At 40.1% G+C, this 15,878-nt stretch overlaps 1 protein-coding gene across 1 annotated transcript in view; it reads right to left on the bottom strand.

Moving 5' to 3' along the window:
* Nucleotides 1-15,878, bottom strand: part of OGDHL (oxoglutarate dehydrogenase L) — a 58,168-nt gene that overhangs the window by 25,559 nt on the left and 16,731 nt on the right. Inside the window, exons 5-15 of the mRNA XM_064145385.1 lie at nucleotides 15,041-15,156; nucleotides 13,031-13,185; nucleotides 9,871-10,017; nucleotides 9,243-9,333; nucleotides 8,078-8,257; nucleotides 7,600-7,728; nucleotides 7,092-7,271; nucleotides 6,685-6,837; nucleotides 5,206-5,308; nucleotides 4,576-4,704; nucleotides 38-188 (exon numbers count right to left, since the gene is read on the bottom strand). Coding sequence (XP_064001455.1) covers nucleotides 38-188; nucleotides 4,576-4,704; nucleotides 5,206-5,308; nucleotides 6,685-6,837; nucleotides 7,092-7,271; nucleotides 7,600-7,728; nucleotides 8,078-8,257; nucleotides 9,243-9,333; nucleotides 9,871-10,017; nucleotides 13,031-13,185; nucleotides 15,041-15,156 — 1,534 coding nt within the window. The remainder of the gene's footprint in view (nucleotides 1-37; nucleotides 189-4,575; nucleotides 4,705-5,205; nucleotides 5,309-6,684; nucleotides 6,838-7,091; nucleotides 7,272-7,599; nucleotides 7,729-8,077; nucleotides 8,258-9,242; nucleotides 9,334-9,870; nucleotides 10,018-13,030; nucleotides 13,186-15,040; nucleotides 15,157-15,878) is intronic.

Genomic DNA, 15,878 nt, shown 5'->3' with positions numbered 1-15,878 from the left:
GTATGGGACAGTATTTAACAGTTATCTCAATACTCACCTAAAAGTGCCCCTCTCCACATCCTGTCCACTTAGTCGGACATGGATGCCTTCTTTCAGAAAAGAGCCAAAAGCCATGTATTCTGCTAAGGCCCAGTCAACAACCCTGTTCTTGGTCATTTCCAAGCGAGCTCTCAAAATCCGAGACAGTCCTACATTGGAATAAAGATCAGAAACAACAAACGAACAACAGAGAGATTTCATATTCACATCACATTCATCACTACCATTCCCCAACGGCAAAGTTAAACTCAGATGCTAAGAGGGTCTACAAACTGTCCTTCTACAACTGAATTAAACTAACTTGTTTCCTAGGTAAAGGATCATATAATGTTCATGGTTTACATCACAATCATAGAATCAACCAGATTGGAAGAGATCTCCAAGATCATCCAGTCCAACCTAGCACCCAGCCCTAGCCACTCAACTAGACCATGGCACTAAGTGCCTCATCCAGTCTCCTTTTAAACACCTCCAGGGATGGTGACTCCACCACCTCCCTGGGCAGCCCATTCCAATGCCAATCGCTCTCTCTGCCAACAACTTCCTCCTAACATCCAGCCAATACTTCACCCAGCACAACTTGAGACTGTGTCCCTGTCCTGGAGTCCTGTGTACCCCTAAGTTCCTCTCCTGCTGTGACCTCGGGGGGAGAGGGAAAGCCACCTGGTTCTCCCCCTGCCTCGCCTGCCCCGCAGCCGTGAAGGGGGTGAGCAAAGGGGTCCTGCCCACACGAGGAGTGCCCCGTGCAGTGCCCGCGCTGGGATCTGGCTGGGATTGGCTGTGCACTTTCACGCCTAAGGTGTGGTAATTCTGCCCTTTGTCTAGCGAGGGTATAAATTGGGAGGCTTCCCACCTTTGGGGGTTCCTGCCTTGGGGTTCGTCCCTGCCTGGACGTTCGTGCCTGCCTGCCTGAGACTTCTCCCCCACTCCTCTCTCGCCTAAGCTAAATACAAAAAGCCTCAAAGAACGGCTACAGCCATTGACATCCTTTGTAAGCCTAACGACCTTTAACGATCCACCTGCGACTGCTGAAAAGGGAACGACAGAGGCAGACCGCACGAGGAAGCCTGATCGTGAGTTATTTTGGCTCAAGTTTATTAGTAAGAAAACCGCTATTAATTAATAGCTAAAGCCTTTTCCAACTTCTGATTTCCACAATAGTCAGATTACTGATGGTATCCCTGTAGGTAATTCTCATGCAATTCAATCTGCTAATTAAACTAAAGTAATCTTTGTATATATAGTTTTGGGGGTGGGTTTTTGGGAAAATAAAATAACTATTTTTGTATAAATTCCTGACTCGGCCACACATTAATTCTTGCCTCCACAACAGTCCCCTTGTTCTGTTGCTGGTTGCCTGGCAGAAGAGACCAACCCCCACCTGGCTACAGCCTCCCTTCAGGTAGTTGTAGACAGCAATGAGGTCCCCCCTGAGCCTCCTCTTCTCCAGGTTAAACATCCCCAGCTCCCTCAGCCTCTTTTCATAGGGCTGTGCTCCAGGCCCCTCACCAGCTTCGTCGCCCTTCTCTGGACACGTTCCAGCACCTCAACATCTCTCTTGAACTGAGGGGCCCAGAAATGGACACAGCACTCAAGGTGTGGCCTGACCAGTGCTGAGTACAGGGGAAGAATAACCTCCCTCGTCCTACTGGCCACACTGTTCCTGATGCAGGCCAGGATGCCATTGGCTCTCTTGGCCACCTGGGCACACTGCTGCCTCATCTTCAGCCTACTATCCACCAGTACCCCCAGGTCCCTTTCCTCCTGGCTGCTCTCCAGCCACTCTGTCCCCAGCCTGTAGCACTGCTTGGGGTTGTTGTGGCCAAAGTGCAGAACCCTGCACTTGGCCTTGTTAAATCTCATCCCGTTGGCCTCTGCCCACCCATCCAGCCTGTCTAGTTCCCTCTGCAGGGCTCTCCTACCTTCCAACAGATCCACACCTGCTCCTAGCTTGGTGTCATCTGCAATCTTACTGATGCTGGACTCAATCCCCTCATCCAGATCATCAATAAAGATATTGAACAGAAGAAAATAGGATTGCCAGTGTCAGACACCACCAACGACAACTGCAAAGACTCATGAAAAACTTCTTTGTAGAGACTCATTTTCACTCCTTTTAACACAAAGTATTGTTTTATAAGAGACTGAAAATATGAGCTATTTGGTTCCTTATTTTTTCTTTCTCATTTTTTTTCCTTGGAATTCATCTTATTTGACTTCTGGAGATGTTACACAGTGAGACAGTCCAGATTAATCAATACTATGAATATCATATAAATAGGAAATTGTAGCAGCTGCCAGCATGATTTTCAGTTGGTAACCAACAGCTGATATTTTGCAATGAAGATCATGTAACTTGGTAAGCCAAAACACAAGTTACAACACTGACTTTTAAAAGGTATAAAATTTCAACAGCGCACATAGGTGCTTCCAGCTTCGAGTGTGTAAGCCTAGTGTCACTTGACACCACCTCATTTTCACATTTGCACTGATGCATCTACACAGTTTGAAATTCACTGCCCTGGGCTGCCTGTTCCAGGGCTTGGCAACCCTTTCAGGGAAGATTTTTTTCCTAATCATGCAGAATGACAGAATGATAAGGGTGGGAAGGGACTTGTGGCTATCACCTAGTCCAACTCCTTTGCTAAAGCAGTCATCCCTAGATCAGGTTGTGCAGGAATATGCCCAAGTGGATTTTTTAAGTCTGAAGAGCAGGAGACTCTACAACCTTCCTACAGCCTCCTCCAGGGTTCTGGCACATCAAAGTAGATTCTCCTTAAATGCAACCGAAACCTCCTTTGTTCTAGTGCATACCTGCTGCTCCTTGTTCTATCACTGGCCGTCACTAAAAACACCCAGCCCCAACCTCATAACCTCCATTTTTCAGATATTTTTAAATGTTAATAAGATCCCCTCACAGTCTTCTCTTTTCCAAGATCCACATCTCTCAGTGTAGATGTGGTTCTCAGGGACATGGTTTAGTGGTGGACTTGGCAGTACTGAGTTAACAGTTGGACTTGATGATTTTAAAGGACTCTTCCAACTTAAACAATTCTGTGATTCTGAGGTTGAGGCTTTTGGTAAGCTGTTCTACTTGGGCTTTTGGTCCCCATATTTCCCTTTGTTACTTTTCCTCAAAATTACCCTACTTTCTTTCCCCATAAAACTATTATCATCAAACTTACTGCATTTTAAGTAAAAAAGACAGCCAAATATTTAAAATGTTCTCTTTAGAATATACTAAACGTTCAATAAAACAAAACCACCTTTCAATATTTTTTGACAGACTGAAAGATATTCAGCATTTTGTTCCAGTGGAAGGACAAAGTATTTCAAAGGGACTCTTCTCATAATTCTCCCACATTTTTCTCTCTCATGGATTTTTGAACTGCATACAGGAATCCTGCAGAGCAGTTTGCTTTGAACCATAAATCTGTATTATATACTGGCAAGTGCTGCTTGATGCCAGTCCCTAATCAAGTTACTCATGACAGAGCACCTTACCTTTTTAATTAGAATGTCTAATATTAAATGTTATTGCCTGACTATAATTCTAAATTTATTGGTGTCTAACTATACAAATATGTAGGAAGTTTTTAAGTTTAGCATTTAATTGTACCTGCTCAACAAGGTTGCAACTGATAACTGGGAATGTCCTAGCACCATTTCTTGTAACAATTCCACTCTGGAGAAGAAATAGCTAGAGATTTTAAACAGAAAAAAGCTTTCTCTCAATTCTAAGTACATTCTCTACATGCCAACAAAATAAAACAGAACCCTAAACATATTGTCTCCATGTTTCTCCATGGAATTAACTTGTTATTGCTCCCTGCAGAGTTGCCAGGCTTCGACATAAGGAGTAAAAGAATTGACTCAGAACTCTTACAGTGTCAGGACTCCCCAGTGAGAAAGGCACACTTAACTTCTTATTGTAAGAGATGCCAAACACAGAATTTAATCTCTTTGGACCAAAAGCCAAGACTTTGAGAAAACACTAGATTTGTGCTATCATCAACACTAAACAGTTAAGTCTCTGTTTGCCCACAAACTCCATTCAGCTGTACTACAACTGAACTCATAGTATATAAGCTATATTGCCAGGTCTGAAAACATGAAGCTATAACCCTGAGTGGAAAGTCTTAAATGGATGTCACTAGCTTTAGTATTTGAAAAAACATTAATAGTGCTTCCTGAAAAGGGCACCTTACACCTTAGTGCCCAGCAAGGCCCATAAACATGCTGCAGAGAGGGAGCATGTTCCACAAGGACTTGAAGACTGAGAGGAGTTATTAACCACCTTCACCACTCTCAGAGGAAAATCTATTTTAATACGGCAGGAAACAGAAGTGAAAACTGAAATAACATTACACTGAGAACAAGCAGCAGGACCTTAACTGTCACATTCTCCTTGCCCATAGCGTGGAAGAGTGAAAATAAAAGTCACAGACATTTTGCTTTTTGGGAAACAGTCCAATTCCTGTGCAGGAATACAAAACCTGAGCAAGAAATGTAGGCAGTAGGAGAAACAAAACTGACCTGCATGTATTTTGAAGTCTTTGACTGGCACCGAACTAGCTACATTGCCAATGTGAGTCAGAAGGTCTTCTGAAATGCCAGTTGGAGGACAAGACATGCTCTTGGGTTCTCCATCCATATTAAAGAATCCTGGAAATAAAAGATTTGGTGACACGTTCAAGGACTGATTAAGAGATAATTACACTAGCTACAATTCACAACTCTTAAAAGACATTCTAAGCAGGAGCCTAAATCTAGTAGTTCTCCCTTCACTGAGAGTCACAATCATTTTCATTGTCTGTATGACAACAGAACTTGATCTTACAGGTACACAATGATCTGATTTCAACTCTCTATTAACTCCAACCATGTAGACAGAGTCAGCCAATAAAAGGCATATGGCACCTCAGGCCCTCAAAAAAAGTCTTTTTCAAAGTCACACCTTACTTTGCATGCGTTTTAAGAAAAGCAACTATTTGAAGTTGATGTGGCAGTATGATTTTTTACTATTAAGAGAGATAAACCAAAGGTCATGTATTGTAATTCATAGGAAAACTGTCTGATAAATAACATTTAAGTGTCCTAGAATACAGACCCAAAACAAAAACACAGTAACATTAACACTAGAATAAGTGACAGGACACTTCTTACCAGGCCAAGGTGAATCAAGCCAATGCTTGATATGAAGGATTTTATTATCCTTAGATCTCGCATATGCTTCTTCACATATTCTATCATATTTTGCAATTTCTTCCTGTAGAACAAAAACTTTCTTTTTAAAACAGATCACATAACACCCTTGTACCTTATAGAAGACACACATCATTCAGCATGATAAAAAGTTGTTTAACTCCTGAAGAAAATTTAATTACAATTATGGAAACAATTGTGTTTTATCTAGGATCAAATTGCCTTCTAGAAATATGTTTATCCACTTTAAACACAGTATTTCATTTATTGTATATGTGTTACAGAGGAGAGTTGAAGTTGTAACAATTACTCTAGAGAAAGAAAGAACTGAAATATCAAATATATTTTACAGTTATACTGATAAGATCACTACCCATGCTTCTGGCTACAGAAGCCACTGAAAACTAGAAAAGAGCATCCCAGAAAACTACTCTGCTTAGAAGAGTCTAGCTAAGACTCTCCTGATCTAGTGGAAAGTGTCCCTGGCCAGGCAGAGGGCTTGGAACTAGATGATCCTTGAAGTTCCTTCCAACCCTGACAACTCTGTGATTCTATGTGATTCAGTGATTCTGGCCATATCAGATGGCAACAAAGTCATATTCCGTGGAGGCAGAATGTCTCTACAATATCTACATTTCCTTCCAAAACCACACTGAAGTTACTGAGCTAGCTAATCTTCAAAGTAATTAACAGCAATGTTGAGCTCATTATCTGGATCCTGAATCCAGATACCAAAGACCCTACCACTGTTCTCTTACAATGATTCAGGGTAGCTAGTTCTGTCCAAGCTGTGACCATTCATGCAGGTAACAGAATGCACCTAACGCAAACTGCTTGTTTGGTATCTGCAGTACTGAGTTGATCCATAGTCAGCCACACCTTCTCAAAAGCCCTTTTCTTGCACCTACATTCTACATGCTCATGTTAAAAAAAAAAGAAGGCAAAGGTCTAACCAGCTTAACACAGCCACCAGACTCTACACTTCATCCTTTTGGAGTATTTCAAATGACCTCTGCATTTAGTTGAATTATTGCAAGAAAATAAAAAGGTTCCATTGATTTTCTTGCATTATTGCTGGATACAATACAGTAATCATTGTGAGCATTTGCATACTGTCTTACTGCTGAATCAAGATTCTAGAGATGAAGAACAGCTGACAAATGCCTCCATTTCACATCTGATAATGTTTTACAAATCTCAGAACCGAAGCAGGTTTTTTTCTGTGCAGTATGTTTTAATTACTGCACAATACTTTCATTCCTCTTGTTACAACAATATGATGTATTTTACATGAAAACTAAAACCAATTGAATCAGGAAGTGGTAAAGGGTGAAGACATTGCAATAATGAAAGAAACATTTTCAAGTAGACAGCATATGGTGATAGATGTGCCGTCTTACTGACATCTTCTTCAGTTCCCTTAACCCTGTTGATATGTACCTCGAACTCTTGCAGTGTAACAGTTCCATCTGCAATCAGTTTGTCAGCATACTTCTTCAGTACTGGCATCTGCTTATGAATCTGCTTGTACATTAGAGGCTGGGTGAACATGGGCTCATCCATTTCATTGTGCCCTCTCCTACGGTAACAAACCTACAAAGGGAAAGATTTGTTTCGTTGATATGGAAACATTTCATTTGCTAGTTTTCCTTTTCATGGTTTTATAGAAACTTTGAGAAGTTTATGGTATAAAATTATTCATGGCTTCTTATGAGCTTGTTAGTTGGTTGGGTTTTTTAAATGAAGAAACTAAAGGCCATTAAAATAATGTTTCTTGACTAAGTCATCTAAGCCACAGAGAGTAACACATAATACACAAATGAGAAGTTAAGGAAACCAAGACTTACCAAGTCGACCACCACATCTTTATTGAATGTGTTTCGCCACTCTGCAGCTACATTGCACACATACATCACTGCTTCAGGGTCATCAGCATTCACATGAAAAATAGGAGCATTGACAACACGAGCAACATCAGTAGGATATGGAGATGAACGGGCCATACGGGGGTCTGTGGTGAAGCCAATCTAAAAATTCCAGAAAATTCCATTACAATAGTTTGGTCATCTCCTTCTACTTTGTTTTGAATGCTTGAGGTTTTCATTTAATAGTCATTTACACAGTAGTAGGATCAGCTTTACATTTTGGGTAGCTAGCTTCTTTTAAAAGCAAAACTTACCCAATTAAGTGTTATGACATGGTGATAAAATATCATGCACTTAGAGTTGCTAGATACTATGATCATTTTCAGAAACAGCCTAAGCATTCTAATAGAAGGGACCATGCATCTAGCTAAGAACAAACACTAGCAACTATTCAGCAGATCAGTTGTTTGGAAAATGCTCTATTTGTTACCTGATTGTTGACCACAACATGTATAGTGCCATTCGTGGTGTAGGATGGGAGGTCACTGAGATGAAATGTTTCATAAACCACTCCTTGTCCTGCAAAGGCAGCATCCCCATGTAATAATATGGACATAACCTAAGTGGAAGGATTACAAACAAATATCCACAGATACATTAGAAAGCCAAACTGCAGTTTAGAATTCTCTCTGTATTTCTACAGAGTCTATCAAAAAAGACTGTATCTTTACAAGAACCATGGGTTTCTCAGCATGAAAGTTCACAAATGAAAGTTTTAAGCCTGCTTCCTGAATTTACCCTTGAGGTACCAAGTCAAAAACCTTACTCAGTTCAACAAGTGATATGTTCCTATCATGAAGAAGGAAGAGTTTCAGGAAAACTGTGATACAGAACTACAAGTAAACTAGTTTTAATGAAAATAATATGAAAAGCTACCAGCAAGAGTTACTATTTTAAACAATCTTTACCTTTTTCCCTGCAGTATCCCCTCGATAAAACTGTTCAGCTTTTGTTTTGCCTTGCACAACAGGATCAACTGCTTCCAAGTGAGAAGGATTAGCCATTAGCGACAGAGTGATTTTCTTGTTTGTTGCTCGGTTGATCCTCTCATGGTACATTCCCAGATGATATTTTACATCCCCAGATCCCTAACATGCAAAATGCAGTCATGATTCAGTCATTCATACCAGCTGTAACCAGTTGATTAGGTCTAAAACAACACCCAGCTAACAGTACATCAGTATGCTCTATGGGTTTGACACTAATTTCAAACCAGAATGCTGTTCCTATTTATTATCTTGGCATCACTATCTAATATACAAAACACTGATTCTCATTTATATAAAACAAAGAAGGATACTTAGAGATTACAAACTTAGTCAAATGATCTGGAACTTACTTCTCTACAATCACTCCTGAGACTCTTGCTGCATATTAGAGGTATAGTATAATCTTTAAATTAAGAAATTTCACTGAATCATATTCCTCAAACTAGAAAAGAAGATAATGCATTTCAGCAACTGATAATGCTGGTTTTGAAATAACCATGTGTGATGGTTTGGGTGTTCCCTGCCCCTCCACACTTTCAAAATCACCCAGACTAGACTCAGCTGGTTCTGGAAATTGAATGAAGCTTATATTTACAGCTTAGCACAATACACAAGCAGATATTTACAGTTATAGACAGAAATAGACAAGGTAAAAGGTAATACAGAAACACAACAGCCCTCCCAGAAATCTGAGTCCCCAGGAGGGGCTCTCAACCACCCCTTCACCTTCCCCCTATCCCTCTCAACCTTACCCCAGTCCCAAGGAAGAATGGAGGTTCAGCCAGGGGGTTGGGAAACAAAGTGGATTAGTCAAACAAACGGAGGGTGCAGTTAAGAGAGATGCAGCTTGGAGCTCACCAGCAGGAGAAGGACTCCCTTATCTATGTTTGGATTTTTGTTCTTATACATCTCAGCAAGCCAATGAGGGAAGTAGACATCACCCTTGTTTTCCTTTCACAGCCTGTAATCTAGTCCTTCTCACCAAAAACATTCTAGCTAGCTTCAAACTAGCACACCATGACCAAACTAAAAACTACCTTCAGTATTGACTTCTCTATAGCTATCTATCGAAGAAGCATCTTACCTCATCAGCAGCTTCAAGTTTGGGATCGAACTGACAGAAGATCTGCTCCAGCTCTTTTCGGATTACATTAGCCAATACATTCAGCCTACCTCTACGAAAATTCCAAACACAGTTACACATCAAAAGCAGTAGTAACACAGTCCACAGCATAGAACAGATAATCAGCATGAAATCTGCAAGTACAAAGTTCGCTTCAAATTACTGAACCTGAAACCCTTCTACCCTTCTCTTCCCATGGCCCAGTTCCTGCAATGCATTCCCAGATATTTTATAAAACATAGTTATCTAAGTACAAGCAATGAATTCTGCAGCTCTCTAGCAGTGTTATTGTAATTGCATTAATAATTAATTAGAGCAGAGTGCAGGTTTGATATTGCCTTGTTAAATTCTGTCGATTCTGAACTCTATGCAATGAAATAGATACCATAGCTACTGGCACATTTGCTTGAGGCTTCAAAGTAGACTGAAATGAGTTTCACATTTATCTGTGAAGCCTATAGTCTCTCACTGACAACTATTTGTTACATTTCTCTATTCCCATTGCTTGCTGTGGCTGACTCTTTGCTACTCCAGGTTCTTCTAGAATCTGAAACAAGCCCATTTGTCAAGGGATTTCCATTGACATTACCTGTGAGGCATTCCCATTATAACATATTCAATTCCCATTTCACTGGATTTATCAATGATGGTTTTAAGTGCAGGAATCATTACTTCACATCCTTCCAACCCAAACCTCTTTTCAGAAGACCACTTGCGAGCAAGGAAGTCTTCAAATCTTTAATGAGAAGAAACCAAAGAAAACAGGACAGAGTGTTTTTATTAGAACAATATAGCAGATACTTATTTGCTAGAAGATGATTTCCAGCAAAAGTACGTTACACTTCTAAAAATATCTGTGAATAGGTGGTTTTAAGCCTCTGGAAATAAGTCACACTCAGGGAGGCAGAGAGAGGAGAGAATTAAGTCTTCTTTCTCTTCCATCTGAGAAGTAATTACTAGGACTTTGCACAATTCAGACGGGAAAAAGAATCTTCACCTTGGACAAAAAATCACTTTCCAAGTTAAACTCTGCTCATTCCCACGTACACAAAATGTATGCTTGTGATGGTTTGGGAGTTACCAGCACTCCCACACAATGAAATCACCTAGACTAGACTCAGCCAGCTGGAAGTTAAGGAAAGAAGCTATAATTACAGCTTATCACAATTTAAAGGCATATATATATACACACAATAGATGTAGTTATATACAAGTTAAAAGTAATACAGAAACATAATATATCCCCCAGAAAACCAGATTGCCAGGAGGGCTCCCAACCCAAACCTCCTCCACTCCCTGTCTCCTCTTTCCCTCCCTTCAGAAACAACCATACCAACCCATGTATATCTCATGTGATAAATCTGGAGAGATCTGAGGTGAGATGTCTAAAAAGACTACGAGGAGGTTAGAGGAAAAAGGGTTAGGTCAGATTAAAGAGTTAAGGCAGAGGTAACCACACAGACCCGCCAGAGAGAAGGAAGGAACTACGAGCTAACTGAGAAGTGTGTGAGAAGCAAGTGTCTTATCTAGATCTTGAATAGTTGCACTTCTCAGCAGAAGAATGAGGGATATAGGTTACTGTTGGTTTTTTTTTTTCTTCTCACAGCTAAGGATTTAATTTCTTTCAGTGAAATATTCCAACTAGCCTCAAACCAGCACGATGCTGACCAGTGGGAAGACAGAGTAAAAGAAGTCTCTTCCATGGACTGGAGAAAACAGAAGCAAAAATACTTGCAGAAAACCACAGCAGATAGCACACCTGTTTCACAGGTTTTATTCAACGTCAGGGGTCCTTGGACTGTGTGACTAACTGCTGGTAAAGTGCCAAGAGCTAGGACACCAATATCTCTGCCTCAGCTTCAGCAGGAGAAAGATGTCAATTGTTGGCAGCTCTATGTCCTTTCTTACTTTAATGCATTTGGGTCAGAGGCAAGGTAAGCAGTTAAAAATTATCTTTTAACAAACATTGAAAGGATTAGATGTTGTAAAGCTTGGAGAAGTAAAAAGCAAAGAAAATACATCTTAATGAATACAACTGCATTTGTTACATCATCTGTGCAGTGCCTTGACTTGTAACACAGATATAACCCACTAATAACTGATTCCTCACTTAGAATGATGACATTTACCTGTTTAAACTCCTAAAAGCAGTGAAAGGAAGAGTTGCCCATCAACAGCCTTGCTCTAATATTGACACACAAAGCACCTGGCAAAAGTATACTCCAACACCTCCAATGAACACTTCATTTTGAACTTTTTGGACAAAAAAGGTTACTTTAAATTTTTTTTTTTTTAAATCTCTGTTTTTCAAAGGATATGCAAACTTTTTCAGATTATAAGAACTGGAATAAATCATGTGCCTGAGAAGAAAGTGTTGTTCTAGAGGTGAGAGGGTAATTCACTCTCTGGTATACCAGTATTTCCATAGAGAGTCACAACAGAAGCAGTCAATAAGCTGTTTCCAAATGTGCTTTCACATACTACAGAGTAGTAGACCAAAATTCCTGCTGCAAGGTCACAGCACATCTTGGCATACCTCAAAAGGAAAAGTGCAAAAGCAGGACCTGAAATCACATTATGCATCTCAAATCCAGCCATCTTGGCATAGCTTTCAAAGACTGTTAGCATCCCAGAAAGTCAAGGCTCATGTCAACATAGCATAGAATCAGTCAGGCGTGGAAGGGACCACAAGGATCATCCAGTTCCAACCCCCCTGCCATGGGCAGGGACACATCTTACATCAATTTAGCATCTCACCCCAAAATTTAGCATCTCACCTCAATTTACATCTCATCTCCATTTTATATCTTACCCCAAAATTTAGCACCTTAGCATGGCTTCCTTTGTTCATGTGTTAACAAAAAGATGCACAGTAAAAAATAGAACAAAAGATCAATTCAAGAGAGATGTTGAGGTGCTAGAACGAGTCCAGAGAAGGGCGACAAAGCTGGTGAGGGGCCTGGAACACAAATCCTGTGAGGAGAGGCTGAGAGAGCTGGGGGTGTTTAGCCTGGAGAAGAGGAGGCTCAAGGGGGACTCATTGCTGTCTACAACTCCCTGAAGGGAGGTTGCAGCCAGGTGGGGGTTGGTCTCTTCTCCCAGGCAACCAGCAATAGAACAAGGGGACACAGTCTCAAGTTGTGCCGGGGGAAGTCTAGGCTGGATGTTAGGAGGAAGTTGTTGGCAGAGAAAGTGATTGGCATTGGAATGGGCTGCCCAGGGAGGTGGTGGAGTCACCATCCCTGTAGGTCTTCAGGAGAAGACTGGATGAGGCACTTAGTGCCATGATCTAGTTGACTGGCTAGGGCTGGGTGCTAGGTTGGACTGGATGATCTTGCAGGTCTCTTCCAACCTGGTTGATTCTATGATCAGTATCTAATGTTGTCTGAGACCTATTTTCTGAAAGAGGTTACAAATCTTAATCAGAAATGCACATTACCAGTCCACCGAAAGAATTCTTTTCCCAGTTTATGTCTACTAGCCAAAAAAACCAGTGCCAGATAGGCCACCAGTAAAGGCTGCATAAGAGTTACAGAACACAACCTACCTTAAGAAAACAGAAAACTAAGAGTCACTCCACAGACCTGCCAAACCTCGCAGCGTGCAACTCTCCTTCAATGTCAGAGCCAGGTTAGCTACACCCACCTGTATTCCAGATTTCCCTTAGAATCTTCCCCCCATCTCAGCAGTTTACAGACTACACCATTTTCCACCCAGCAGTCAGAGAGCACTTTTGCAGCACCACACACCTCATTGAGCGCACCAGCCTTGCCAACAAAGTCCTTTTTTCCTCGTTAGTAAACTTCATAACTCCTGGTGTCTCAAACTTCTGACGGATCCACTGGCACTGCTCCACGTCATTGATGAACATAAACTCCAAGCCAATGTGTTGGCAGTAGGTATTCTACAATGGGAAAACACCAACACAGAAGCTTTAGGAGTTAATAGGACATGAAGAAACATTTAATTGTATTTTCTGAGCAGTTTATGGTCTTCTTCCTCTTCCACTACATCTTCCCTACAGTAGTTCTAAAGGCAAATAAAATATTTGGCTGAATCTTAAGTTTTGTCTCAAGAAGCTTTCTCTACAAAGTAACGTTTCAAAAGTTTGAATCTGGAAGATTCTCATTTGGTAATACATTCAAAGTAGGTCAGTAAAGCTGTCTTAAACTGACTGGCATATTTCACCTAACTACTGTTCTTACAGGTGGAATTGGGTCTTCTCTTCAGATGCACTAGCAAAGATTTCAAGTCATTTATCAAAATTTACCCTGACTTTTTAAAATGTCACCTGAAATCCAGCAATAAAGACAATGAGAAGACTGCTAGGAAACCTCATGCCAATTATCTGATAACTGTCACATCTAAGGAAGCTGGAAATCTGAAACAGAATCCAAGCAGCTGAGAGTAGAGAAAGGACAAGGAAAAATGCAAAAGCACTTTACAAATTTCACCTTGTTGTGCCTTTTTCTTCTTTTTCTCACCTTAAAGAGAGTATTTCACCAGAAAACTGTGTTCAAAATACAAGCCAACGGAAGTAAGACTCACTGTCAGTTTGTGAAGAAAACCATTCTGAATACATACTATGTGCCCTCTACTGCCTCTAACAATGAATTTAATGTTAACCTCTGTTTGAAAAAAGACAAGACTCTGGAGAGACAATGGAAACCAGAGGGTTATTTCTCCTCAGCACAAACCAGTGCCTCGAGGCCTTTGTATTTTGCTATTGATTTTGGCCATTTATTTGCACATTACAATTTTAAGAATTATCTCTTTAAAAAAAAAAAAATCACTGCACAGACATGCCAGAAGTGCAAAAACTAAAGGGCAAACATAGAGCTCAAAGGGACAATAGAGATGTGACTTAAAAACTTGACAAGCTTCAGCTAAGCTGATGTAATAGGCAAACATGAGTCTACACACTCTCTCACACTTGAAACATGTCAAAGCCATAGATTCTTATATGCTAAGTAATTACTTCATATTCATGTAAATCAGTTCCATATTTCATCCTTTACAATATTTCTTCACTCTTAGTCCTTTTTACTCCAAGAGACTTCACTATCATGCAACAGAAATCTCCACAATTTCAGTACTCCAAAACTCTGGATGCCAGCAGGAGTATCCAATACTTTACTACTCCTGCTTGTTCTTTGGTATTTGGAGTTCCACTTTAATCATATTTAGTCCTTAAAATTATTTTTTATTTAAATTATTTTAGCTTCAATTACTTCACAGAGCATAATTATATCACCTGTCAGAGCATGAAACTCTAGAGAAATTATTTTGGACCATGGCTACCCATAAGCTACAGCTGCTCTTTCATGAATTTGGTATCTAACCTTCATATTTTCACTCAAGTAGAAGTCTCACTATAGCTAGGGCTCTGCAAGCAACAACTACACATCAATGACTACTGCATGCAAGGTGTTTTATCTATGGTAGCACACTTAAAAGACAACTTCTAAAGGCTCTACTCATCTTAAGCAGCATCTGGTCTTTACAGAATTAGGACCTGAACTTGTATCCTACCATATTCACCTCTTTTATACTCAATCTGTGTATTGCAAATATCCAGACAATGAAACTAACAGTGCTGCCTTCTCTAGAAACAATGCAAGGGGCATCATTTATGTCATTTAAATTCTTTACATACTCTACTAATAACTGAGAAATTGGGGTTTTTTTGTGACTGACAACTGTAAAAAGTTGCCCTGTTTCTATGAATGCAATCACACATGAAAAGTCATTCCACTGACCTCCAGCCGTTTGATGATCTCTCGTAAAGAAAGACTGTTCTCATTTCCTCCAATGAAGGTGGTTGTAGGCAGCTGAAAGACTTTGTCCAAATCTGATTCATGCAAGCCATAAAACCCTACAACATATGTATTATCAGTTTGTGAAGTAGGACAGACAAAATACAGGGAACCAGTTACTGGTTTTCAAACCATCACAAATTAAGTTTAATAAAGCAGTATTAAGAAGGGAAGTATCAGATTAAAAACTGAAAGCATGAATATTTTGGAGGCATCCACTAATACAATGCACCTTAGTCTGTATTCTTACAAGAAGTACTGTAATTCAATAGTTATTGTTTGATTAGAAGTACCAAACCATTCTTTTTCTTAATGGTCAGACAGAACAGCACTCAAATGTTCTTGTATTTTACTATAATAGCATATTTGACATCAGTTCTCCATATTAGATTTTGTGCTTCGTTAGTCAGCAAAATAACTAACAACTGAGATTTCTTCCTTGCTCTATCATGAGCATGATTTTGGACTCAATGATCTCCTTGGATCCCTTTCAACCCCTAATATCCTGTGAACAAGCACAAAAGGAATCACTTTTTTTGCAAACAGAACCAGTTGGATGGTTAATCTGTACAACATTAATAGACAAAGAGAAAATACTGAAAATGTTCAGTGTAATGCAGGGCAAACACTCTGGTAGAACTTCAAAGTTATCTCTAGCCACTATTTGAAATAGATGTATAATCATAGAATCAAGCAGGTTGGAAAAGACCTCCAAGATCATCCAGGCCAACCTAGCACCCAGCCCTATCCAATCAACCAGACCATGGCACTAAGTGCCTCG

Source organism: Pogoniulus pusillus, chromosome 6 (genome assembly GCF_015220805.1).
Source record: "Pogoniulus pusillus isolate bPogPus1 chromosome 6, bPogPus1.pri, whole genome shotgun sequence".
In the NCBI taxonomy this organism is placed as follows: domain Eukaryota; kingdom Metazoa; phylum Chordata; class Aves; order Piciformes; family Lybiidae; genus Pogoniulus; species Pogoniulus pusillus.
The sequence above is the reverse complement of the archived record's forward strand: the minus strand, read 5'-3'. Positions and strand labels throughout refer to the sequence as shown.